Source organism: Anomalospiza imberbis, chromosome 3 (assembly GCF_031753505.1).
Source record: "Anomalospiza imberbis isolate Cuckoo-Finch-1a 21T00152 chromosome 3, ASM3175350v1, whole genome shotgun sequence".
NCBI classification, from domain to species: Eukaryota; Metazoa; Chordata; class Aves; order Passeriformes; family Viduidae; genus Anomalospiza; species Anomalospiza imberbis.
In genome coordinates, this window is record NC_089683.1 from 5,433,291 (window position 1) to 5,459,729 (window position 26,439).

At 41.3% G+C, this 26,439-nt stretch overlaps 2 protein-coding genes across 2 annotated transcripts in view; both read left to right on the forward strand.

Annotated features, from left to right (window-relative positions):
- The first annotated feature begins 671 nt into the window (after window positions 1-671).
- On the forward strand, window positions 672-5,720 carry LOC137470177 (zinc finger protein 607-like). The gene is made up of 3 exons (XM_068183233.1): window positions 672-794; window positions 1,023-1,619; window positions 2,271-5,720. Exons 1-3 carry the CDS (start codon window positions 728-730, stop codon window positions 4,919-4,921), a joined length of 3,315 nt encoding a protein of 1,104 aa, XP_068039334.1. The 5' UTR covers window positions 672-727; the 3' UTR covers window positions 4,922-5,720.
- A 3,514-nt stretch (window positions 5,721-9,234) lies between these two features.
- Window positions 9,235-26,439, forward strand: part of CDC5L (cell division cycle 5 like) — a 30,220-nt gene continuing 13,015 nt past the window's right edge. The window contains exons 1-13 of the mRNA XM_068183235.1: window positions 9,235-9,539; window positions 12,512-12,615; window positions 13,435-13,596; window positions 14,421-14,548; window positions 15,393-15,492; window positions 15,576-15,794; window positions 16,924-17,068; window positions 17,192-17,380; window positions 18,753-18,901; window positions 20,551-20,713; window positions 21,771-21,935; window positions 23,579-23,659; window positions 23,984-24,229. Of these exons, the coding sequence (XP_068039336.1) occupies window positions 9,495-9,539; window positions 12,512-12,615; window positions 13,435-13,596; window positions 14,421-14,548; window positions 15,393-15,492; window positions 15,576-15,794; window positions 16,924-17,068; window positions 17,192-17,380; window positions 18,753-18,901; window positions 20,551-20,713; window positions 21,771-21,935; window positions 23,579-23,659; window positions 23,984-24,229 (1,896 nt within the window). The 5' untranslated portion in view covers window positions 9,235-9,494. The remainder of the gene's footprint in view (window positions 9,540-12,511; window positions 12,616-13,434; window positions 13,597-14,420; window positions 14,549-15,392; window positions 15,493-15,575; window positions 15,795-16,923; window positions 17,069-17,191; window positions 17,381-18,752; window positions 18,902-20,550; window positions 20,714-21,770; window positions 21,936-23,578; window positions 23,660-23,983; window positions 24,230-26,439) is intronic.

The window sequence follows — 26,439 nt, forward strand, 5'->3', positions numbered from 1 at the left end:
CCAGGGGGCTTGGACTTGGTCTGGATGACCTCCAGATCTTCCTTCCAGCTCCAACTCACAGAATTACAGAATGTTTTTTGTTGGAAGGGACCTCATAGAGCATCTCATTCCAATCACCCTGTCACAGGCAGGGACACCCTGCATGTATATAACTTTACATATGTATATAAAGACCTACATCTCTAAAATGTAAATATGTATGTACACAGGTTCATATATTTTCACTTTCTGCCTGAACAGCCAAGGAGAACAGGATGAAACCAAAGGTGCTGTTTTGTGTTTCCATGAATTTTGTGACTCTTGCCTGCGATTATTTTGTGATTCTTTCTGTACCCAGCAAGGAAGTGCCTTAATGTTGGCACAATTCCGATCTTAAGAGTATGGTCGGTATTAGCTGAGATCTAATTTTACAGGAAAAGAAGTAACAACCGATCAAAATTGCTTAAACCGGGAATAGGTTTCGCGGCGCATTCGAATAATTCTGCCCAGGGCTGGGGGCTCCCTGGCCCAGGTGGGTGATTAAACGGAGTCTTTAAACCACTAATGAGCACATTAAAACTGAATTTTAACGCATATTTGAAAGCCTCGGATCCCAGGACCCCACACGTCCCTCAGGCCGCGCCCCCGCCTCTCCCCCAAGCAAGGAGGCGCCAGCGGCAGCGCCCCCGCCCCCCTGCGCAGGCGCGCCCGGCCGCTGGTTCGAGTCCCGCGGCGCAGCGGCCCGGAGATGCCGACGGAGCCGGCAGTGGCGCAGGAGGGCGCGGAGGGAATCCCGCAGCCGGCCGCAGACAGCGGTAAGTGCCTGCTGGCCCGGGCCGGGACCCAGCGCGGCTCCCGCGGGAGCGGCGCTGCCCGAGAGACCGCGGAAAGGGGGGATGGCGGGAACGAGGCGAATCGGCAGGCCCGCCGGGGCCTGCGCATGCGCACTGGGCACGCGTGTGCATTACGGTGGGCGCCGTGCCGGCAGGCGTTCCGCGGTTTTTTTGGGAAATCGCGATGTTTGTGTCTGCTTCTCCTCGCAGAGCCCGAGGTGTTTGAGACTGTGCTGCCTATCACTGTCCTGGTGCTGAGCGATGAGGATTTTCTGCAGGATGATGAGAAGGATCAGGAAGTGTCCATTCCCGAGGTGGAGCGGGAGTTGGAATTAAACAACAGCCTTTGCCTAAAAAATGAAGTGGAGCCTTCAAACGACAGCAGCAGTGCAGGCAACTGGGATGCAAACAAGACTGTTTCAAATGAAGATAATTGTATTAAGTACTCTGAGGAGAAACGGTTTGCTGAGAGTGTGTGTAACACATCAGAGTTAAGTGATGGGTGTGATGCAGACACGGGTAAATATGGTCCAGATTGCATGTTACCTACATCGTCTTCCAAAACAGAGCTTCCAGAGATAGTGAAATGCAGTGGTGGAGAAGATTGTGGTGATAATGATGGCTTTCAGAAGATTCCTCCTCTCCTCTCCTCTGCTGACAGTGACAGAGCTGACATTTTGGAGACATTGGTGGTGGTACCCAAACACGAAGAAGAGCCTGTCAGTATTGCAAGTGTGGTTTTTGATGGCAGTCCACAGAAGCAACCAGAAATCCACAAGGAATTTGAGATAATTGTTAAAATGGAAGGTAATATATTAATTAAATTATTGCAAGAGTTTAAGAAATACAGTAAGCCTTAAGCTTTTGAAATAAAAAAATGTATAGAAATGCTATGAACCCAATTTCTTTTAGAGTAAGCATTTCAAATTTGATTCATAAATGCAACAGAAGAAAAATATTGCCTGGAGTATGCTCAGTTCTTTAAGAGACTCCTGAGAAAGGCAGTGAAACTACAAAATGTTGGTACTTTGTCATTCTTCTCCAATGAGAAAAAGGGTGGCCTTTCATCAGGGAAATGTTCTCAAAATAAAAACGCAGAAAAAGCGTCATATTTGTGAGAATAGAGCATTAGAAAAGTTTGGTGTTAGTACTTTGACAGGCATTCTGGCATAAAGATGTTCTGTTAAATGGATGTGGTGTTGTCATGTGAAATTCAGAGTCTTGAGTGAAAATAGAAAGTAGGAGAGAAGGTGGCTTCTAACTAGGAACAACATTTCAATGTTGAGGGCAGAGGGGAGCATGAAGAGAGGCATTAGGTAAAAATGGAGAGAGGGAAATAATAAGGAAGCAGAAGTAATGAAGAGCAAGCAAGTCATTAGGCAATTTGGGATTATTACTATGAATTAATCATGAATATTTGTGATTGTATGAAATGTGACTTTTTATATCTTCTTGTAGATCCTGATTCCTCAAATAATGGAGATAATGAAATTGATTACAGGAAAATAAGCAAATGTGAAGATGAAACTCTGAGTTCTCTTTTGGAACATGGCTTGAAAGAAGAAGAGAAGTTTACCTATAATTGTTCTGATCCATTTCTTAATGGATGTTCTCCTACTTTTAAGGAACATCTAGAAGATGTAGGGAAACCTGACATGAATGCTTCTACTTCTGCTGAATCAAATACTACTGGGGAGCATATTTACAAGATGTTAACACCATTCTCTAAGAAAAGATACCAGGAACAAAAAGTTGTTTCTTCTCATGCACGCCCAAAAGAGTTCCAGAGCCAGCAAGAAGGTTTAACATGGCTGAACGATAGTGTGACCATCACACCTCTTCCTAAAACATCTTGTTTTACAAAGGAGAATGAAAGATTGAGTTTCAAGTGCAGGTTTTGTAGTTCTGTGTTTAAATGCAGCGCACACCTAAAGAAACATATTTATTCAGCTCATAAAGATAAGAAAATACATAAATGCTGCTTTTGTAAAAAAACTTTTTTCTTTTCTTTCAATCTTAAGAATCACCTGAAATTTCATAAGAAGATTGCTAGGTTGCAAAAGGCACGAAGAAATAGAATAAGTGCAAGAAAAGGGAGGCAGAAAGGATCTGAAGAAGAATCTAAGACCAAGAAAAAAGAAAGTAAATACAAGAAATTTTTCATTAAAATTGAAAGGGACTTTACACCTCTGGATGTGCCAGTTACCTTTTCCTGCAGAATTTGTTTCTTTGTTTCATCCAATCCTAGGAGTTTTATTCATCACATGAAGGGACACAAGGAGAGACCACCTTACCAGTGCCCTCAGTGTGATTACTCATGCAGCAGCTTGTCCTACCTGTTAAATCACATGTACTGGCATGCTGGCTATAAGCTCTACCAGTGCAAGTTCTGCACCTTTTTTTCATTGTATTTTGCAAGCATGGTGAGGCATAGCCAAGTCCACACAGGGGATAAACCATATTGCTGTGAGCTCTGCCAGGTGGCATTCACCAGCACCTCAGGGTTGGAGAGACACAGGAGAACACATGCAGGGACAGAAATGTGCCAAGCACAGCAACCTGACTGCCTGAGTGGGAGAAAGAAAACTGAAAGTCCTCCAAAGACTTACGCATGTGATGAATGTAACCTGGTGTTCTACACTAAAGGACATCTCAGCTTTCACAAGAAATTTCATGAACAGTTTAAGGCTAATAGTTACACGAGTCAGAGCAATAAATACTGTAAAAGCAAAACAGGCAAAGCTGATGCTGATTCTCAGGGCCATGCTTCTCACTCTCTTTTTGGTACAGAAAATGATTCTCTGGGTGGCGGAATCCTGGCTTCAGAAGTGGAGTTTGAGCAAGGAGATGGTGTGTGGAACAATAAGAAAATACACCTTGGAAAGAAATTCCTGGAAAACAGCCAAGGAAGCAACAGCCTGGCTGTTACTGGAAATAGGTCAGAAGTTCCTCGGGCCTCTTACCAAATGGACACTGTCGCTTACAAAGAGGAGCCTTTCTTCAAATCAGAGACTTCTCATTCACAAGTGCAAGATGCTGCTTCATATCATAACTTTGTGGAAAACTTGGAGGATACATATCCTTCTAATTTAAATACATTCCAAACATACAGATGCCAGCACTGCAGTTACACTACTGCTGTTCCCAACAACTTCAGGCTGCACCTGAAGATACATACGGATGAAAGACCATTTGTGTGTAAAGAGTGCAATGAGACATTTAAAACATCAAACCATTTGCAGAAACACAGCCTTCTTCACGTGAAAAATGGACAGGAGTTTGGAAGTTGCCTCTTTGTAGAGAGGTGTTTAGAGGATCTTGAATTGCATCGTGAAATCCAGGGAGGCACATATCCAGAAAGGGATTTTGATTCCTGTAAAAGCTCAGACAGCTCCTTGCTTGGTTTAGAAGTTTGGGGAGTTCAGCAAGGTGTTCAGAGGGGAACAGCAAATGACGTGCAAACACAAAGTCAGCCATTATTATATCAGTGTGCAGAGTGCAGCTACGCTACTGGCATTTTAAGCAACCTGGAGCTCCACATCAGAACTCACACAGGTGAGAAGCCCTACAGCTGCCCCGTTTGTCAGAAGAAGTTCCGTACTTCCAGTCACCTCAAAAGGCACAGACTCACACATTTGAACTTGGGGCATTTCAAATGCATGAGCTGTGACTACTCAACCAACAAATGGCTGTCCTTGAAGCAGCACCTGGCTTCGCACACCGGGGAGGGAACCTCCTCTCCTGGCTGCCTCTACGAGCACAAGGAGCTGCCTGTCAAGACATACAGGTGTGAGGAATGTGGCTATTGCACAGCCCACAACGGGAACCTGAAGCTCCACCTGAGGATCCACACGGGGGAGAAGCCGTTCCAGTGCGGGCAGTGCTCCCTGGCTTTCCGCACCTCCAGCCACCTCAAGCGCCACTGCCTGACTCACCTCAAGCTGCACTGCAGGAGGTGCAGGTATTCCACGGTGGATAAACACGCTTTCCAAAAGCACATAAAAACTCACAAAAAGAAGTACAAGTGTGCAAAGTGTAATGTGGTGCTGCCCACCAAGAAACTGCTGGAGAAGCATAAGCAGCAGCACAAGGTTGGAATGTCAGGTTGAGAATTGGAAGTTGGTGCTTGGTTTTGGGCAGGTTTGCATGTCCTGAATTTCTTCATGGCTTTATGTTCTTTGCTGTGCCCAGAACAGTGGTTGGTAATGGATGCATCCAGCATTTTGGTCAAGAGAGTGAAACTTGGGGTACGGGTTTGCTGCAGGTGTTTGTGGGAACATCAGTTCTAGCACAGGCTGTGCTGAAGATCTTGGAGATACTTTTTCATCCCTGAGTAACACCTTCCCTAGAGGTCAGTTATTTTGGCCAGTGTTCATCTGTGTTTAAGGAGTTATTCTGCACCACTTATTTTCTTGTAAAAATTTAATAAGAAAAAATAATCTCTTTTCTAACTGAAAGAATGTGTAATGGGAGGGAAGGAAAAGCATGTTATATTTTGTAGTAATAACTTTTCATGTAAAAATTATCAGTGAATCTGGAGGCTAAATGCTACCTCCCATCTGCTGAAAGTTGCCTCCTTTACTCCCAGGTGCTTTTGCAATACTTGTAAGAGGAAAAAAATAGTATCTCACCAAATTACAGGAACAAAATATGCATGTCATCACTGGGTAATTATGACATTAAAATGTTTTACATGTGTCTATATGTATAAGATGCTTATTAAGCTGTTACCTTCTCTGTAGTTTTGATAATTTTTTGAGTAGTCTGACAGAAATGGTAATGTCCAGAAACATCTATTTTATGATACTGGGAATCTTTGAATCATCAATTTTATGTGAATGTCCAGTGTTAATCTACTATAAAATGCCTTACCTTTTCTCAGGTTGGTAGTTAATGTGTTGGTTGTTATTGTTAAATTATACGCTTTTCAAATAACTTCTGTTAATATGAGCAGTTGCTGATAATTGTGAATGCTGTTTAGTTTCACTGAAAACCTTAGCAGTATCTGAAACTAAAATTATTTTAAGAACTTTACTCTTAGTCTAAAATATTGTGTATAAGAACCATTGTACTGTGCAGCAGTTGGTGCAGGGTATGGTGAACCCAGATGGATGCTGCTTCCAATTTATATTCAAATCTAGACAAATCTTTGTTTTGGAGTTAATGCAGTGCTAGGAACTCTTGAGCAGTGCTAGGAACTCTTGAGTGTGGAAAGTTGTTTTAATAACAGTGTGTTATCCCCTTGTGTGAGGAAAGACAACAGCAAAGGCCTGGTGCAAACTGTCCCAGTGCTAGAGTTCAGTCCATGGAGCAGCAGAACAAACCTGTGGTTTAATTTAGAGAATGTAAATGTGGAACTCAGCACTTTTTTTTTCTGCTTCTGGATGTGTGTCTTTCTGTAGAAATACAGATAATGTATTGTAGAGGCTTTCTGGTATCATAGGAGATAGGTTGGGAAGGGCTGCCCAGAGGTGTAGTGGAGTTCACTTCTTTTCAGATATTGAAAAGCCATCTGGATGTAATCCTGGACAGCCAGCTCTAGGTGTCCAGGATTACAGGATTCTATAGTAGAATGTGTGTATATTTCCATGCATGTCTATATGTATATCGATAAACTTAGGAATTGCAGATAAAAGATCAAACTTCACACCTTGTAAAGGCTGTAAAGCCGCTGGTATGGTTATTGCAGGATGGACACGTGGGGATCTTTCCCCTTCAAAGGACTTGCCCTGAGAACTCTCAGTCCCTTTTTATTCTTTACTAGTTTACATATGCATAGAGTTTCACAATAGGTTCATGTATATTCATTCTACTGATTTTGCATTACTCTTGCAGCTAGTTACCCTTGTAGCTATTTTTTTTTTTTTTTTCAGAAAGTACAGAAAGAACTCTTGGGTCACCCTGCCCTGTCTGTTTCAAAGTTCAAGGAGCCTCTTTTATCTCTTCAGCTTGGAAATCTGTATTCTTTCTCTTCAGCTGGGGCAGTTTTTACTACTGCTGCAGAGCTACTAGACTAAACAGCATATTTTACCTATGCTACCGTGCTACTAATAATTTAAAGCAGCACATGTTACCTAAATCCCAATGGATTTCTAGCCGGGTAAATTTTTTCTGTTTCACTTATATACTCTGAATTGCAAATATCTGTCAAGCATACTAAATATTGTAAATGAGAACAGCTACAGCATTCTTTCTAAATACATTAATAGCCCTTGCAGAATAATATATATGAATCTTGCCTGTGTACTTAGGCTTCTCCTGTAGATTAATTTCCTGAACAGGGCATCTTCCAGGGTCTCATCTTCCAGAACCGCTGCAGCTGTCTGCAATTTGGAAGACAATTCTCCAATAATGGACTGAAACTCATGGACAAATGAATGTATTTAAGGCCAGATCAGCAAAGATATTCAAGTGATTGAGTTCTTTACAGTTCAATAAAATCAGACAAGTATCTGTGTCTGAACCATGGTGGTTACAGATAAGTGATTTAGACCTTGGAGCCACCTAATCCAGTTGTGAGAAAGAACAATGTTATCCTGTATGAAGAAAGAAAAGCATTTCTGGGAAATATTAATGATTACTCAAGCTTGGAGGTGTTTTTACCTGCGTTACATTAGAATTCTGATCATTTATTTGAAAAGAACAGGTACAAAGAGAAAACAAAAATACTGAAGGAATTGTAAGCCTCTATATCAGATGAGACTAGAAAGGCTAAATCTGATAGAGCACTGTTGTTTAAAAGCATGGTACAACAATGATGAAAAGAGCCTGTTTAGGGGGATAAATTAACTGCAGTAAATTTCTGAAAGAGTTTGTAAATGTTAGTTTCTTCAAGTTTTAAGTAAGAACAAGAAAGTATTTTCAGTTAGAGCTTGATTTTATAAAAATAATTATTCCTAGTCACTGCCTCTAATAAAAATAAGCAGTTCAATGACTCCTGATGTTGCTTTCTGTTCCTTGTGCACTGCACTGGATTTTTGGGGTTTCAAAGGTATTCTCAGTGTGCTAAGTCAGTGGAATTTACAGGTTGAGGCATATTCAGTTTCAAAGAAGACATGGGCTGTTGGTGGATTTTTTGGGTTGTTTTTTTTTTTTTGGTAGCTAGAAGTGTAGTATTTTTTATTGCTGCAGTTTAAACAAAAAGCAAATCTTTTCCTAAATCATACTATGAAGTTTCCTATTTAAACCAAAAAAGTTTCATAATTTTCTCCATGAACATATCCTGAATTTGGACAAAACAGGGAAATGTAACAAGAAAAATTGAGTAAAAGGCCGTCATTTTACCTGCTGTGCATCTGCTAATTAAATGAATACAAGTTAAACTGGAGGTGATGTAAATGAACAATAGTGAGTCAGACCTGTATGGTGTGGTGGTGCATCCTCCTGTTTGGGCCACACTGTGGTCTCAGAAATGCTTGTTAGGGCTTGGCCTTGACAAGCTGAGCCGAGCTCCTCTTGAGCTTATCCAAAACACTGTCTGCTCCCAGGAACTTGTGCTGGCTAAGGTGCTCACTGGGTTTTAAGAGCCTTTGGGTATTTTTCTTACACGAATAAGCACCCAGGTGGAACAACGTTTTTGGTTTTGAACTTTCAGAGAAAGTTACCAACCTGAATTGCAGCCAGGGTGGGAAATTGCTATGAGCAAAGCCAAGTCTGTTGTGACTCTAAGCAGTGATATTTGAGAGTCTCTCAGCCTCTCCAGACTGCAGCAGGCTGAGAGCAGCGCTTCCCATTGAGTGGGGCCTCTGAGCCACACAGCTCCCAGGCTGGAGATACCTGGGGGACCGCATCTGAGGGACAGTGACAGATCCTGAGCTGAGATCCCCACTCCTTGAGACTCAATCCTTCACCTGTTGAGAGTGACATGAGTACCTAGCTATGAAAATTTCCCAAATTCAGGTACGTACCTTGTATACATTCCTTTAGTATGTATGTGAGTGTTAACAGCAAATGCACTATCAATGCTGCTCTCTTGTAGAATCATAGAAAAGTTTTGCACTGGCACCTTAAAGATTATCTCGTTCCACCCCTTGCCATGAGCAGGGACCCCTTCCACTATGCCAGGCTGCTCCAAGCCCTGTCCAACCTGGCCTTGGACACCACCAGGGATGGGGCAGCCACAGCTTCTCCGGGCAACCTTTGCCAAGGCCTCACCACCGTCACAGCCAAGAATTTATTCCACACATAAACGCATGGGGCTTTTTCCTGAAATTAACAAAATACCTTGGGAACACCGGGGAGATGTGATTCCCTTCCGCTGTCCCTTTCCTCCCTCATTTGCGTCCCTTGAAGAGGGAATTTGAAGAGTTTAATGAACGCTCAGTTCCTCCTTTCGGCACCGGCCGGGCCCGCCCGCCGTGTGCTCCTCCGGCCGGCAGGTGGCGCTAGCGCGGAGCGCCGCCTCAGGACACGCGGAGGGGCTGCGCATGCGCGAAGCGGCCGGACCCGCTTCCCTGCAGGAGCAGCGGCCTCTCTTCCCTTGGAAAAGCCGCCGGACCCGCTTCCCGCTTTTCTGGCAAAGCAGCCGCCCTCGCCTCCCTCGCCTCCCTCGCCCTCGGCACCCGCCGCCGCTGAGGGCGACCGTGCGCCGTCTCGGCCGGCCCCGCTAACGCCAGTGGTGCTCCCGCCCCCTCTCCATTCTCTCGCTCCAGGGGTTCGTCCCCGCCTCCCTTCGCCGCCAAGATGCCGCGGATTATGATTAAAGGCGGCGTGTGGCGGAACACCGAGGTAAGACTCGGCGGCCTTCGAGCCCTCGTCCCCCCTCAGGGCCGGGCAGGTGGGGGGGAGCCCTCGCTGGTGCGCAGGCGCGGCAGGGGGCGGGTGTCGTGGTGCGCCTGCGCGGGGGACTCGGGTGCTGGGGGATCCCGGGGCCGGTTCGGGTCTGCGGGAGCCGCTCTGCCGGGACGTCAGAGGGTCTGGGCTCGGCAGGAGCGAGTGCAGGGAAGGGCAGCGCAGCTGGGGAAGGCTCTGGAGCACAGGTCTGAGGAGGAGCAGCTGAGGGAGCTGGAGGGGCTCAGCCTGGAGAAAAGGAGGCTCAGGGGTGGATCCTCTCGCTCTGCACAACTCCCCGACAGGAGGGGGCAGCCAGATGGGGTCAGGCTCTGCTCGCAGGCAACCAGCAACAGGACAAGAGGGCATGGCCTCAAAGTGCACCAGGAGAGGTTTAGGTTGGACGTTAGGAAGAATTTTTTCACCGGAAAGGGTGATTAAGTATTGGAATGAGCCGCCCAGGGAGGTGATGGAATCACTGTCTCTGAAGGAAAGTTCCTTAAACTGCCCTTCCAGTTTAAGGAAAGACTGGATGTGGCACTGAGTGCTGTGGTCTCATTGACATGGTGGTGATCAGATGTAGATTAAACTCACTGATCTGAGAGGCCTTTCCCAACCTAACTGATTCTGTGATTCCTTGGCTCTCTGTTGGGCTGCATTCCCCAGTAACCTGTGCCTTCTTCCTGCTGCCTCAGTGGGCAGAGGTCACAAGGTCGCATTGGTGTTGTTTTTCCCTCGGGCTGCAGATTGGGAAGCTCAGCCATGCATGTGTTGTTTCCTTCTGCCCCAGAGAAACTGTTCCCCCTGCCACTGGAGTGGAAGCAGGGGCTGTACTGTGCTTGGGGATGTCCCTCTCGTAGGCTGGAGTGTGACTTGTGCTGCATAGGCAGGTTTCTTATGCTCTGTGGGAATAAGGCAGCAGGAATCTCTGGCCCTTAACGATATTTCCAAATGTGAAAATGGCAGAGTCATACAATTTTTAGGATTGGAAAAGACTTAAGTGTCCACCATCAACCCAGCAGCACCACCATGTTCACCATTTAACCTGCCATTAAGTGCCACATCCATGTGATTTTTTTTTATCACTTCCAAGAATGGTGACTCCAGTACTGCCCTGAGCACCCTGCTCCAATGCTTTACCACCCTTTCCATGGGAAAAAAAAATCCTAATAACTAATCTAAACCCTTGGTGCAACTTTAGTCTGTTTCTTGTCAATGTGTTTGAGCTCTTCATCTGCAGCCCCAAGAATCCTGTACACAGAAATTACTGTTCCAAAAAAGAACAGTCCCCTCCAATTTTGCTATCACAAGCTTTCAGAACCACAAATGGTCATGAAAAATAAATAAATAACATGAGAAATCAAGGTTGTCAGTTTTATTAGATGCATGTTTAAAGCAAAAGGATGTACCTGGCACTGTAAAATACAGAACTCTGTCACTGCATAATGTGAACACTAGGCATGTATGTGGTTCCAGGAAGCAGTGAGGAAAAAGTAATAGAAAATAAAATGTGCTGTGTGTGCTTTTAAGGACTTGTGCTATACCAGTGATATGCCAGGAAGCGTCTAAATTTGGGGTCAGCAGAGGACAGGAACACTCACGTCGTCTTCATTCTTAGGGTCTTCCATACGTGATACATTTTGGTGAAGAGAAAGAGCAGAGCATTAAATGGAATCACAGAAAATCCTGGGTGCGAAGGGACCCACAAGGTCCATCAAGTCCAGCTCCTGCACAGAGCATCCCCAGCAATCCCACCCTATGCCTGAGAGCATTGTCCAATTGCTGCTTGAACTCTGGCAGGCTTAGGGCTGTGGCCACTGCTCTGAGGAGCCTTTTCCAGTGGCCAAGTAGATCCTTAGTTCACCAGGCTTTGTGTACCAGTGATAAAAGAGGTGTTGGATTTTTTTTTTAACATTTTGATTATACATACAGCATTAAAGACAGAGAAAGGGGAATCAGGTGATACCAGGTCATTCATAAAATTACCTGTTACACACAAAAAAGCCTGTTAATGTCACCAGTACAGCTCCTGTGTGCCATAGAGCACCAAATAAGTTTAAAAAAAACCACACAGGGGAGGATTTGTTATTTATTTCAGGACAGTAATCACATGAATTGTTGCCTGTAGCAGCTCAGGTCAGATCAAGAGCTGATCATAAGCTTAGAATCAAAGTTGTTGTTCTCTGGGAGGTGTCAGTGGAGGTAGTGTGAGACTCACTGAACATTCACTGGGTACAGGAGAGGAGCATCTGTGGCTGACAGGGCTGCAAGAATAGCTTTAATGTGATTAAAATACCACTTCCTCTGAATAAACCAGAAATAATGAACCCATCTATTGAGGAAGGGAGAGAAGGATTGATGGATGGATTGACAGAGAATTGGCACTTCTGGCTTTTGATCAAACTCAGTGCACACTTTGTTGTATGTGAACAACCTGGCTCCCAAGCTGAATCTATTACATTTTTATTCCAATTGCATTAAAATGTGAAAAATAGATAATTTTATGGTATTATTTAAAACAAGGCAGCCAGAGATATCTGCCAATTCTACTTTTTTTTCCTGTAGTGATGTCATTACCAGACAAACACTTCCTTACCTCTGTTGTTGTCCTTCAGGGAAGGCATTCAGAGCCTTTAAACACTAGTGCATTAGAGAGCATTGAAAATAATCATTTGGGAAGGTCTGTTAGGTATATGAAGTTTGGAACAATAATCATGTGTCTATTTCATTTAATCTTTATTGATTTCATTGACCTTTGAAATACAAATCCTCATTTTTCTTGAGAATAAAATGGAACAGAAGTAGCAGTCTTATGCTGTGTTAGCTGCTTCCTCTAGGACAGCCCATGAAATTTACCATGTTCTCCTTTGCTTGAGCTCAGACTTTCTGTTTTGCAGTCCATAAGGGTATTTATTTATGTTTTTTTCAAGGATGAAATTCTGAAAGCAGCTGTTATGAAATATGGCAAAAACCAGTGGTCTCGAATTGCCTCATTATTGCACAGGAAATCAGCAAAGCAGTGCAAAGCCAGATGGTAAGTGAGAGGTGCTGTGCCTGGGAATATGACCTTCATAATTAGTGGAAATTCAGGAAAAATTGTTACCACAGACTAACTTATGTCCACAGACCAACAACGGTTTTAACACTGTTCGATTTTATCATGGAGACTTCAAGTTCTTATTGCTTCAAAGTAGTTGAACAAAAGTAGCCAGATGTTCTGTTTGACAGTGACTGCAGTGTTAGTAAATGCAGGATTACTTTAAATTATAAAAATTTGTTTTTCCCTTTATTTAAACGTGTTTTAATCAGTGAATATTGCGGAGGAAGTAAAATTGTAATACACTAATCTCGAACATATAGTTTTTTAATTTCATGTATTTGGAGTTTGGCTTGAGAGTAAATGTTAAGAAATTTCACTGTGAAATATAATATTTTATAAAAATAGGAGCTTTAAACTGATGCAAATACTGATGCAGCATAAATGTATTTGAGAATCAGACTTAGTTTCTCAAGTACTGAACTGTACATATTTAATAGAATGCTTCTTGTAGAGGTAACAGTACTAGCACAGTTGAGGATTAGTAAGATAATTGTTGAAGGCTCCAGACCAAACAATTCTACCATTTCTCTATCTTTGATAGTTGCAATTTTTACTTCTCTTTTTGAGGATTAATTCTGTGACTCTTTACTTTGCCAGAATAGAGATGGGAAAAGGAAGAGACAGTATCTGTATGAAAAGTGCTGGATAAATAATACATTTTAAAGCTCAAATACATATGTCATGAAAACACTCTTGAAGACAAATCAAGGGATAACTTGGATCTGTCATCCTTAATTGTTTCCCTTACTACAGGTACGAATGGCTGGACCCGAGCATCAAAAAGACAGAATGGTCTCGGGAGGAGGAGGAGAAGCTGTTGCACCTGGCCAAGCTGATGCCAACCCAGTGGAGAACCATTGCCCCCATAATTGGGAGAACTGCTGCACAGTGCTTGGAACACTATGAATTTCTGCTGTGAGTTTCTGCTTGCCTAGAGAAAAATCTAGCCAGGAATGCCCAAAAGATCTGTGGAGTTGTAGCAGTGTGTCATTCCCTTCTCCCATGGTAAATTTGGGTGGTTTCAAGTTGACTGATTCCTTTTGTAAGCAAAATTTTAAAGATTGTTTTCAGTCACTTCACTAGCTTGAAAGACGCTCCTGGAACCTGGAGAGCGGCTTGGATAGAGATAGGTGTATCTCTTCTGCTCCTGGTCATTCTGGCTAAGGGATTGTCAAGATTGATGCTTTTTATTAGGCTCTTTGGGCATTTTTTGACTGGCTGATCAGCAGGAGTGGGTGTATGAGAAAGAAAAGAGACATAAAATGTGTTGAAATGGCTGAATGTGCAGAAACCGTCTCTGCTACAAGGAGTTTCTTTTGGCCACAAGAAGAGAAAGAATGTGCTGTTTTCCCTTGTGAGCTTTCTTAATTCTGGTGCAATTGGTTGAGTAGAAAAAACATAATAGAAAACTTGATTTTTTAATTTTGTTACACTGCTTGAATTCTTGTTTTTATTGTTAAAGATTACCTGAGGGGATTTCTTTACTACTAGCTGTATCAGAATTGTATTTCATATAATATTTTATTGTTGTAATGTAATACTGTGTTAGTTTTTTTCTCTTGTCTTGTTTAAGATTATGGAATTGTACCACACTTGTGAATTGTATAACAGATTTACTGTGTTGTACAGAGCATAAGGTTACTGCTGATGATCAGTCTTTGGAGACATTTAAGGGTGGTTATTATGAGTCTGGGGGAAAACAAAGAGCTGGAAAACAAACAGCTACAATGTGTTTTTAGGGACAAAGCTGCTCAGAGAGACAATGAGGAAGAAACTGCTGATGATCCTCGGAAACTGAAACCTGGAGAAATTGATCCAAATCCAGAAACCAAACCTGCCAGGCCAGATCCCATTGACATGGATGAAGGTGAGCTAGGAGTATGTTTACCATTTTTGACAGAAATCTGATCTGTTTGATTTTTCTGTTTACACAGCATTGTACCTTGGTTTCTTCTTTTTTTTTTCCACCACTGCCTGGTCATTAATTTACTTGCAAATTTTGTGTTATTTCTGTATCTGGCCAGTCAGTTATACTTTTCCAGTTTTTCTTTTCTTGATGTATTTTTTTGCCTCCTTATCTGTCACCTTCATCTGTTACCATGACTGGCTGTTCTTTACTTTGACAACTGCTCTGCTCATTTGCATTCTGGATCTTCACCATTTTCCATCAGCTCACACCTCTCAGATGAATCCATGCTGAAGCACAGAAGGGACTGCCTGACTTCCTTTTTTTTTTTTTTTTCTCCTGGCACAAAGCAATGTTATAAACTGAAAAATGAACATTGTTAAAATTCCATGAATGGGCCATTGGTAGTTTTGAATAGTCACAGGTTCACAAGAGCAGCACTCTCATCTCTGGAAGTAAATGCAATTAACAAGTTCTCAAGATAATACTCTCAGATAAAGATGCAAATGAAGTTTTACTTTCATTAATGTGGTCAGTTGGCTGCTCTATGGAAATATTTTGATTTGGTGTTGATACTTATTGATACTATTTTCAACAGCAGGCTTTTTTTCTAAAAATCTTCATTTCACCTGGCCAGTGATTCAGTAAATACATTGGGACAACTTGGAGATTAGTGATGACACAGAATGCCTGTGATTGATTGATTCAGCTTTTAAAGATGGTTTTCTGATCTTAATGTCACCTTTTTTCTGACACTCGTCTTTTAAGTGCAGATTCACTGCTGTATTTATCTGTACTATTGTAGATGAGCTTGAAATGCTGTCTGAGGCTCGAGCACGTCTGGCGAATACACAAGGCAAGAAGGCCAAGAGGAAAGCCAGGGAGAAGCAGCTGGAGGAAGCTCGGTAAACTTGCATTTGGTTTCATATCCTGGGACTGCTTTTCTTTACTCTACATTTTAAATCATGTGGTGTTACTGTATCTCTAGACGTCTTGCTGCTCTGCAGAAAAGACGAGAACTTCGTGCTGCTGGAATTGAGATCCAGAAGAAAAGAAAAAAGAAGAGAGGTGTGGATTACAATGCAGAAATTCCATTTGAAAAGAAGCCTGCCCCTGGTTTTTATGATACATCAGAAGAAAATTATCAGTCTCTGGATGCAGATTTCAGGAGACTGCGTCAGCAAGACCTGGATGGAGAATTAAGATCGTAAGTGTGTGTTGTAATAAGGAGGGAACAGTGTATTTGAAAAGAAAGCAACCCATATTTATGTGTGTTAAGTCCTGGAAACATAATGTGGGTGGGAAATGTATTTTCCATGGGACAGATACAAGTGCAGGTGGCCTGTGCCTTTTCAGTTTTCTGTGTTTTATCTTTCCAAAAGGTCTAGTTCACCTATTGTCTATGTTCACCTTTTTTCTTTCCTCTAGTTCACTTTTTTATCTATCAGAATGTTTCTCACGTGTATTCTTGCTCTTTAAATGGAAATGTTATTTTTGAGGGTTTTTTTTAGCAGTTTATTTGCTTGTGTATTTAGTGTCCTTTAAATAATAACCTTATAATGATTGCTTATAGGAGTAGATTTGTAGTATTACTTTTGATGGAGTTGTTCTTAAGTTGATGTCCTTAAATGCTTAATTTCTTCCCACCCCCCCAAAATCCCCAAAAGTGTAGTTGAGAAGTTAAATGAGACTCTTGGGTACATATTTAATTGTACAGTTGCATTTCCCATTACTTCTGCCAAAACTGCTTTTTACAGAGAGAGTTCAGTGTCTTGTACAATTTGGTTTATTAACTCATATGGTGTTACTAACTGATTTTTCTGCATGGCTCTTTGTTCAGAGGATCAGGCAGGAGCTTCAGACTGAAGGTTATGATTTCACTGTCCGCTTTCATTGCTGTTTGAAAGAAATGCCATTTTTATTAAAGACTGAAGAGAAATTGGTTCCCACATTCCACAAAAGAAAATGTTAACCTTCCTTAGCAGCTGCTGAAGAAAAAGGACTCTTCACATTCCCTTATTTTTACTATCTAAATTCTTGGCCTGACATTCTTTTATTGATCCAGTGACCCAGTTGATTGTAGTTATTCAGCCTAAAAGCTAAATCTGTTGGCTGGTTCCATAATTTAAAAGCTTTACACTGCCCTGTAGTAGGTTGTGGTGAAAGATCTGCAGATCACATCTAATCACCCACAAGGTGCTCCACTCTTCCTGCAGAGTTTTATTTCAGCATATCCAGTGTTTGAAAAGGGTACAGCCTTTTTGCTCTTGGCTTGTTTGCTTTGCTTTGTAGCTGCTCTATGTGTTCTGAAATGATCCTGTTTTCCATAATAACAGTGAGAGGGAGGGAAGAGAGCGCAAAAAGGACAAGCAACACATGAAACGGAAGAAAGAGTCAGACTTGCCCTCAGCTATTCTGCAGACCAGTGGAGTGTCAGAATTTACCAAGAAAAGGAGTAAACTGGTGCTTCCAGCTCCTCAGGTGGGGTGTTTATTGATTATAAACAACTTATAAGGCCAATACCAAACAGTGCTTTTTGTTTTATTGAGTGGATCTCATAACTGCATTGTATCTTACTGTGGCTTGGGATTTTCTCTTTCAAAGATATCTGATACAGAACTTGAAGAAGTTGTAAAAGTTGGCCAAGCAAGTGAAATTGCACGGCAGACTGCTGAGGAATCTGGAATCACAAACTCAGCTTCCAGCACTCTTCTCTCTGAGTATAATGTAACCAACAACAGCATAGCTCTGAGGACTCCTAAAACTCCAGCAGCCCAAGACAGGATCCTGCAGGTAGAGTATAAATGTACAAGATGGGTTTTAAGTTTTGGAGCAGGAGTCAACTGAGTAGAAGGTGTAAGTGCTGGAGAAACACTCCGTAGATTATGTGCAGTGTTGGGATTTGAAGCAATCCCAATCTTCAGGACACACTGAAGGGCATAGAAGCAGGACTGCTTGCATTTGATCAATTGTCACTGTGTTTCAAAACATTCTGATTATTTTTTCTTTTAGTCATATACTGTCTGAAGCTTTTAACCATTCTCCTGGAGTCTTGCACAATTTTCCCTTCTCTTGTGTGTTTCTCAGTGCTGAAGATATATGAGTTCATCTCCTTAAAACAGTGTATTTTACTTTGTCCAACTTTTATTTCACATAACAAGTAGTAATCAACTGCAACAATGCAAGAACATTTTCATAGCACTTTATTGGCTTAAAATTTAGGTTAGCCAAAACCTGCCTTTGCAACCTCTGATTGCCTGGATTTTTCAAAAACTGGTTATGTTGAGTAACATTTTGTAGAGTGTGTGGAAATGGATAAATTAAATCAGTGCAGCTAGTGTGTAGGACAAAACAAGACTCCAGAAATCACACTCCAAAAAAAAAAAAACAACCCAAAAACCATCTGAGTTGACAATGAGCTGTATTTCAGCAGTTCCATGATAGAAGAAAAGAGAAAGTTCCTGGCTCTGCAGATCATAACCTAAGTCTGTACAATATTTGCAGGAATGGTCAGTCTCACCTTCAAATAGAGTTTATTATAAATGTCACGGTATTATGCATATGTATAGGTGGATTAGTGGTCTTCTGGGAAATATATTTGCTATTTGCAGTAGTATAATTAGCCAATTTTCAGAAAGACTTAATTCTTCACTGTAATAAGGAAAAATGAAATAAAGAAGGGGGCTATTCATAAAACCCTCATTTGAGTCACGGACCAAAAATCTGAAAAGTGGCCATCTCTTTTGGAACATTGTCTTTGAAGTGCAGTTTGGATAAAGTTGATTGAATTCAGGTTTCAGAGTTCAGGTGTGCTCTTCCCTTTTAAAATCAGGATTCTTAGGATTACTTGAGTGTTCAGTCACTAACAAATCTTGGAGATTTATGGAGTCTGGCAAACTGAAGGAAGCTGAAACAATAAGTAACACACTAATTTTTGCAGCTCCAGTTTATAACATATTTTACTGAAAATGAAGTTCAGATGCCTCTCAGTGGAACAGTAGGGTTTATAAATAGCAGTGTATGGGTGTTAAAGCTAAGAAATTTTAAAACATTTTCCACAAACTGATATTCAAATAACTCTTCAGCTGTTCTTCCTTCTACTGAATCTGTTAAACGTGACTGTGAATGTCTTGGTGAAACACTGCTTGTGTTGTCTGTTACACAGGAGGCCCAGAATCTGATGGCTCTCACAAATGTGGATACTCCCCTGAAAGGAGGTCTTAATACTCCCTTGCATGAAAGTGACTTTTCAGGGGTAACACCACAGAAACAGGTTGTTCAGACTCCAAATACCGTGCTTTCCACACCTTTCAGGTAAACAAATTCTTTTTGTGATGGGTGCCTGGGTGGGCATGTGTCTGTTTGGAGGTGGGTGAACAGAGCAGATTTTGATATGTAAAATACTATCATGATTCAAAATACTATCTTTCTTCAAAAGAAACTTGCTTTTATTTAAAGCCCTTGTTGTACAAGTTTCTCCTTCTCTGTGTCTTTAGAAAGCTCAGTCATGTCCTCTTCATCTGTGTTCATACAGCTCACTGGAGTTTTGATCCAAAATGTGGCCTTCTGTGGCCTGGAGCAGTGTAAATTCTTCTGGGGTAATGCAGGAGTATAAATAGTAAGCTGGAGTGTCATTCTGTATGTGGATCCTGGCCTTTCCAAAGTATTACCTTGGAGTCAAAGATGTGGGAGGTCCCTTAGCCAAACCCACACTGAATTTTTGAAAAGCTGGAGTAAATATTTTATAAGCCATATATATCCAAAATAAAATATTTCTTATATTGCCAATCTAAATAGTACAGAATTGCTGGTTTAACTCTTACAGTGATCAAATATATATCCCACAAATGTCAAATACCATACAGCTAAAACATGTTACAATTGGTACATTTTGTGTGTCAGGTTTTTCCACTTAGGTTCTAATTTTACTTGTATCATGTTAGTAGGAAAAGTGGAGAATGAAATAAAAAGGACCTTTATGGCAGCTTTTCCAAAGCAGCTTTATTTTGTTTAGGAGCTGTGTGCAAAGGCCCTGATCTTTTAATTAAAAGAGCAGCTCCAGCAATGAGTGCTTTTTTTGAAGATCTGTTGATGTCATTGTTGTGCAAAATGAATGTAGAATTTGACATGGAGTGATCTGACTGTTGATTTGCGTTATTTTATATTTTAAAAAGTAGAGATACTCTAATTTTGTTGTTTGGGATTTTTTGTGGTGTTTTTTTAGCTTCTGAAGTTAAGATTTGCACATGTAAATATGATACCTGTGGGTCAACTTGGCTTGCTTGTAGAGATGCTCTGTCAGTGGGAAAATCCAATCCTAGAGCAGAGGGAAAAAAGTAATCCATGAAGTAGCCCCTCATTCATGTAGTAGGTCATTGGGATAGAGAACAATATTCCTTCCCAGTCTAGAGGAGAAGCAACTGGGGCCAACAAAATCTAAGACTTAATCCATGTTGCCTAACTGTAGATGCTGTAATTATTATAATGTAATTACTTCTTCAATAGTCAGCAAAAGCAAAGAGGCATTTTAGGATGATCCATTCAATTGCAACGTGGGACAGCTGGTAGGCCACATGATTTTGGAGCAAATGACTTGCCCAGGTGGTGGGGAAATCAGAGATTGCAATTCAGTCCTGATTACTGTATCCTAGAATAATGCCTGGTGACTGGATAAGCTCTTCTCTCAAAAGCAGCAGTAGGAGTTTGTGTTGGTGGAGTTCCTGCAGCTTCTCTTAAAATGATGATGTGCCTAGATTCCAGCTTGACATGACCTTGGTTACCTTGACAGGCTTAAACAATTTATTTTTAGTATTCTTGTAATTGCACTTTTCAGTTTCACTGCCTCCCAAGAAAAAACTCTAGATTGAATGTATAGACTGTGTTTATGTAACTTATCCCAACATTCAGACTTCTGTAAGTAGAGCTCTGTAGTAAAAAGCTAATGACTAATTGCACTTCACTAGAACACCCTCTCAGGGGTCAGAGAGCTTAACTCCTCGAGGAGGACTGACTCCCAAACCTGCACTTGGCACAACTCCTGGGAGAACTCCCCTGCGGGATAAACTGAACATCAACCCAGAAGAGGGAATGGCAGATTACAGTGATCCATCCTATGCAAAACAAATGGTAAGTAGTACTTAAGTGGAAATCAGTGCTCTATTAATTTTTGGGTTTTTAGTTCTCATCTGCTGAAAATAATTTTATTTTATAGTAAATAACTTACTTCTTCCACGTGTCTATGGGTCTGTCCTCATCCCATAATAAAATACAGTCTTTATTTAAAAGAACAGAAGTCTTGCTGCTTAGAATGACTTTCAGTATGCTCAGTAAACACACTCTAAAACTGTTTCTTGGAGAAGACATAGTTAAGTTTCCACCCTATTTCTGTCTTTGAAGCTGAACAGGAAATGCATCTTGAGCAAAGATTCATTTTCCTTGCAATCCTACACAATCCTCAAATTCCTCATCATCTTGACTTCCTGATTTACCTACAGGACCTTTTCAGCAGTCTGTTGTGTTGACAACACTGAACTAAAGGAGTTTAATTTTTGCCATTAGGAGCGCTGGGGGTTTGAGATGGTCAGAAATCTGAGTCCCGTGCGGACTCTTTCATTACCTTTGGCAACAGATGTTTCCATTCTTGGAGATTCAGCCAGATGGGCCCTGCCAATTAGACATGGTATAAAATGGCACATACCTAATAGGTAGCACCTTGGGAACTCCTTTTATGTGGCTGATTCTGCAGCCTTGACTGTGACTTTGAATATCTCCCACCTGAGCTATCAGCAGTTTTCTTTTTGGCGTAGCTGAGATATCCACTCCAAGTGTTTGGATTGTTCTCACAAAAATAACTCTTCAAGTTCACAATTCCAGAGCTCCTCTTAGCTTGAAGGAGAAGGTTTATTTGATGTACTTATACTTTAGTTCTCTCTTAGCCTTTTTACAGTAAAAGGACTTTTTACTGCTAGAAGGGAAACTGAGGCTTCAAATCCCTGGTGGACTCCCCTGGCTTCCAGATCTGGTGCTTTCTGGCTTTGCAGCAGACTGAGGTGGCCAGGGAATAATTAGTGTGTTGTTCCTGTCTGTTAATGCAGACGAGTGGAGTCTGATGTTGCACTCAGGGTATTGCACTGCATTCAGGGTATGAATCCAGAAGCATCACATCTCCCTGCTCTTCCCACAGGAGAGGGAGTCTCGGGAGCACCTGCGCCTGGGGCTCATGGCCCTCCCTGCTCCAAAGAATGACTTTGAGATTGTTCTACCTGAAAATGCAGAAAAGGAACTTGAAGAACATGAAGTAGATGAAACCTTTGTAGAAGATGCTGCTGATATAGAAGCCCGCAAGCAGGTCTGTATGTGAGATGTGGATGGTGCTTTTTGTGTAAAATAAAAATGTGTTGCTTGTGTGGTTCCCATTGTTTCATACCTGTTCAATGGCAGAGGTACAGCTTCCTCTACAGGATAGCAAAGTAAAATTCACCTGTTTTCTTTACTCCTGTCAGAATATACACACACAGAGGCCAAATCAGTTTTCTCTCTAAATAATTTTCTTAATTTCTTAATGTTATGTATCACATCATTTTCTACCATGAAGTCCCTAGGAGTGCTTGTTTCCTACCTGCTGTGTTTGTCCCCCAGAAGATAAAAATTTAAATAAAAGCTTTCTTCTATAGTGGCACTTGCTTGATTTTAAGCACATAAGAACTGTGGTTTTTTTTCAGTTTCAGGTTATTCTCTCAAGGTTAAAAGTTGCTGTTTGTGAAAGGTTAGACAGGTGTATACAAACTCAGGCAGGCTGATAGCACACAGATAAAAATCTGCCATGCAGGGAATTGGCACCTTTGGCCACTACCAGAGGATTACCCAGGCAGCCAAGTTGTGAATGGGTCCCTGTTTTGTTTTGGTTTAGAATCAAGGAAGGCTGATTAAAGTACAAGCCTAAATTCTGCCAGTTAAATGGCTGTACTGGCCAGTAACCAGAGACACTTTAAATCTTTCTAAAAACAGTTCCTTTTCTATTTATTGCTAAGCCTAAATTTTGTGTTGCAAATCTCTTTCTATTATATACCTTATATAAATATAATTTTTTTATAACAATAAATGGGATTTTTGAGTCCAGAGAACTTTTTAACAATGGCTGTGCCTTGACAAGTGAACAAAGTATTTTTAAAAATCCTATGCTTTGATCTTTAAATGAGATGACCATTTCCCAGAATTTGATTCCTGATTTGATAGTGTGTCCTGTTTGGGGAGGAACATGTTTTATGCATGTATTTGTATGTCTTGCGCATACATACCATAATAAAAAGTCTGAATAAATACAAGTAATGTATGTGTTTAGAATAGAGGAAAGAATCTGAGTTGTACCATCATACAAGAGAAGAGCATCCTGCTTTCAAGTGAAGATGTGACATGCTGGGATTAGAACATGGAACGTGTTGGTCATTGTTCCTGAAGTTCCTGACAACACTGGCTTTTCCTGTTATTCATTGCTTCAAAGTGTGCTGTAAAGAGAACTCTCATGTTTTTCCACTTTCACAAGTAATGTTTTAGTGAAATATCTACTTTAAGTCATTGAAGATGACAGAGTCATGGCTGCTAATTTAAGTCTTTCTTTTCCTGGTGAATTTAATGTCTGAGGAATTAGAGCAGCTGTCACACATAGAGAAATGGGTAAAGAACAAAATCTTGCTGGAGTTGAGATTGAAGGAGAATTTGATGCCTGAAAATTACTTTTGATGGTCTCTTTTCTCTTGGAGTTAATCTGCTGTACTCTTCCCATTCACTTCAGAGGCAGTGCATTATTTAGCTATTATTTAGAATTATTATTTAGAATGATTACATTATTTAGCTCTGGCTTAGTAACATGAAGTCTGTACACTGGAAGGAATCTTTGCTGCAGTGATCAATTAGTTTTTATATCACATACATTCCTAAGCAGCATCTGATTGAGTTACAGTGGCTGGAGTAACACTTGGCTTATTTGTTTAGGCTCTCCGGGAAGCAGAGCGTGCCAAGGAACTGAAGAGAATGCACAAAGCTGTGCAGAAGAATCTGCCACGGCCCTCAGAAGTAAGTGGAAACAAAATTCACTGTTAAAGAACAAAAATTAAAAATAAGGGCTTTAACTGTTATAGGAGGAAATAAAGTCAAAGGAAATCATGAGAGAGTGAAATCTTTGACTGTGCTGATTTTCAGGAAACTTCCCCAGCAGAGTTGTCATGTGGTATTTCGTCTGCACAGAGATTGCTGCATGTGTTCCACCACAAGGGATTTTGGCACCTGCTCTGTGGGGTTTAGCTGATACATAAAATTCATACTTGAGTGGAGATACATTAATTTAATATTATCTTTGGTGTATATTATATTTACAATCTTTTTTTTATTCCTGGGAAGGTTAATGAAACAATACTGAGGCCCTTAAATGTGGAACCACCTCTAACAGACTTGCAGAAAAGTGAAGAACTCATAAAGAAAGAGATGATTACCATGCTTCATTTTGATCTTTTACATCATCCATTTGGAGAACAGTTTACTGGTAAGAAAGGCAAAGGCCCAGGATTTGGAAGCAACAATGCAGAGCACATGGCTTACTTGGAACAAAATCCTTATGAGAAGTTCTCCAAAGAGGATCTCAAGAAGGTGAGAATTGTGTGGCCTAAGAAGACCTAAAGTCTCCTTAGGACATAGTTCTGTAATATTGGGGAAAAAAAGCCTGCACAGAATTCAATTGAGAGGTCTCCAGAGGGTTGTATGAAGGGCTGTAATCATAGAGTTGTTTGGGTTGGAAAAGACCTCTAAGATAATCAGGTTTGATCATTAATCCAGCACTGTCAAGGATTAAGTAAGGATAAGTTAATAAGTAAGGATGATTTAAGTGCACATTGTGCTTTCTGTGAGCTGATGTTAATCTGGGCTTTCAGCAGAACGATGAGGATGCTGTATTTGCCCATAGACATTGTCACTGAGATACAAATTTGAATGTGTTGTGGTTGCTTATCGTTTTAAATAAGAGTATTAATACCCCAACAGTAACCAAATTCTATTTTGCTGTTTCTGTAAATTGCTGTTAAATCATTGAGGCATTAACCAGGTGTGATACCCACCTTCTGCTGCTTCTGAATTTCATTCATCTACAATTACAAAGCATTTTCTTCAAAACAGTGCTTGACTGAACAGGACAATAGTAGTCAGCTTGTACCTTAGAGCAGCAAATCAAGTTGTTTAATTATGTTTGTCCAGCTGAATCCAGGCAAGCTGTGCTGGTGCAGAGCCTGCTGGGCTGTGGCAGCTGATCTTGCAGCCATACCTGGTCCAGAAGTGCTGAACAGGCAGATTGGGCTGTGGCTGGCTGCAGTGAGTGGGCGGCCTGGGCACTGTGTCCTGTTTTGCATTGTAATCCCAAGTTAAACAGTAGCTCTGGACCAGGGTTCCAGTTCAGGGTGTTCATTTATTTAAGCAGCTACAGATGTTGCCTTTTGCTGCCAAGTGACAGATAGGCAATTCTGTGGTTTAACTCTTTCAAAGAGCTTCACCTGTGAAGCTGTGCCAGTAACCGTTGACCAAATGCCTGCAGAAATAAAAATGAGTGAAAAGAACAAAATCACGTGCCACCAAGTTGTCTGTCTCTTTAGACTTGTCCTCTGACAATACCTGTTGTATCTTTGCACCTAAATCCCCTATTCCTTTAAGGTGACTCTAAAGATACACAAGCAGATTTTAAATCCATGTCCTTGACCATATCTGACCAATGAATGTAGAGCCTAAAAGGAGAAACACTGAACAGTATGTACTTCCAATTTGCTGTGAAATGAAAAATTATACTTCAAGATCTCTTACCAGGAGCTGTTAAAGATGGAAAATACAGTTAGATCATGAATTTCACTGCCCTGCCAGTGTCAGATTGTTCCCTTAGGAATGTTGTCTGAGTGCTTTCTCTGATTGTTTTGAAGTGCAGCGAGAATCAGGTTTGCTATCACTTCCCTTAGAGACTATTACACGGTTCAGTAGTTTTTGTCTGGAAATTTTTCTTCAAAGTCCCTAGAAGTTTTGTCTCCTAACTGATGGGCAGAAGTGTTTTTGCATCCTTGCTCCTGCTTGTGCTCTGACATTCAGCACAATATTCCCTCTTGTCTAAAATCCAGTTCAAACCAGAAAATTTTCCTATCTCTGTGATCTCATCTGGGGCTTGTTTATTTTGCTTTACTGAATTTGTTTTTAGAACATCCTCGTCCTAAAACTCTTTCATAAAATACTCCTTTCTTTTACTGATGTGCAGTTCTCTTTTGGGAAGGCTTAGTGGTGGTGCTGGGCAGGGTGTGATGAGCTCCTGGAGCTGGGAAACTTCTGGTGCCACAAGTAAATACCCTCAAGTAGTTCCTCACAGTGTACTAGTCTTGGCTAATTGAAATTTATAGCATTTAGCTTTGCCAGGTGTGGTTGTGTTACTCCTATTTTATCTGTCTTGACCATCAAGAGCAAGTAATGAATTTTCTTTTCCCCAGTATCTGTGGAATCATCTAATCTGGTGATACCTGAATTTCTACCTGGTCAGTGTGCAGTTACAAAACATAACATCTGCTTGCAGTAAGATACCTACTGCTGATAGGGAGATATGGGCTGCACCTGTAAATGCTGTTGAGAGAGAGGACATGGACATGTTCTTATAACCAATGAAGTCTAGATTGGCAAAGATACTTTAGTCTTTTAATTATTAATAAAAACAGAAGGACCTGGGTGTCTGTGTGGTTTTGCAGGCCAGGCTCTTTGTCAGAAGTATTAAGAGTTGTGAGACCAACAGGAATCTTTTCAGTTCATTGTGAACTTTTTGAAGTAAACTGGAAGCAGCAGAG

Coding starts and splice junctions, on each gene's coding strand:
- LOC137470177 (XM_068183233.1), top strand. CDS start 728: ATGCCGACGGAGCCGGCAGTGGCGCAGGAGGGCGCGGAGGGAATCCCG. Junction 795..1,022: donor GCAGCCGGCCGCAGACAGCG/GTAAGTGCCTGC, acceptor TTCTCCTCGCAG/AGCCCGAGGTGTTTGAGACT. Junction 1,620..2,270: donor GATAATTGTTAAAATGGAAG/GTAATATATTAA, acceptor ATCTTCTTGTAG/ATCCTGATTCCTCAAATAAT.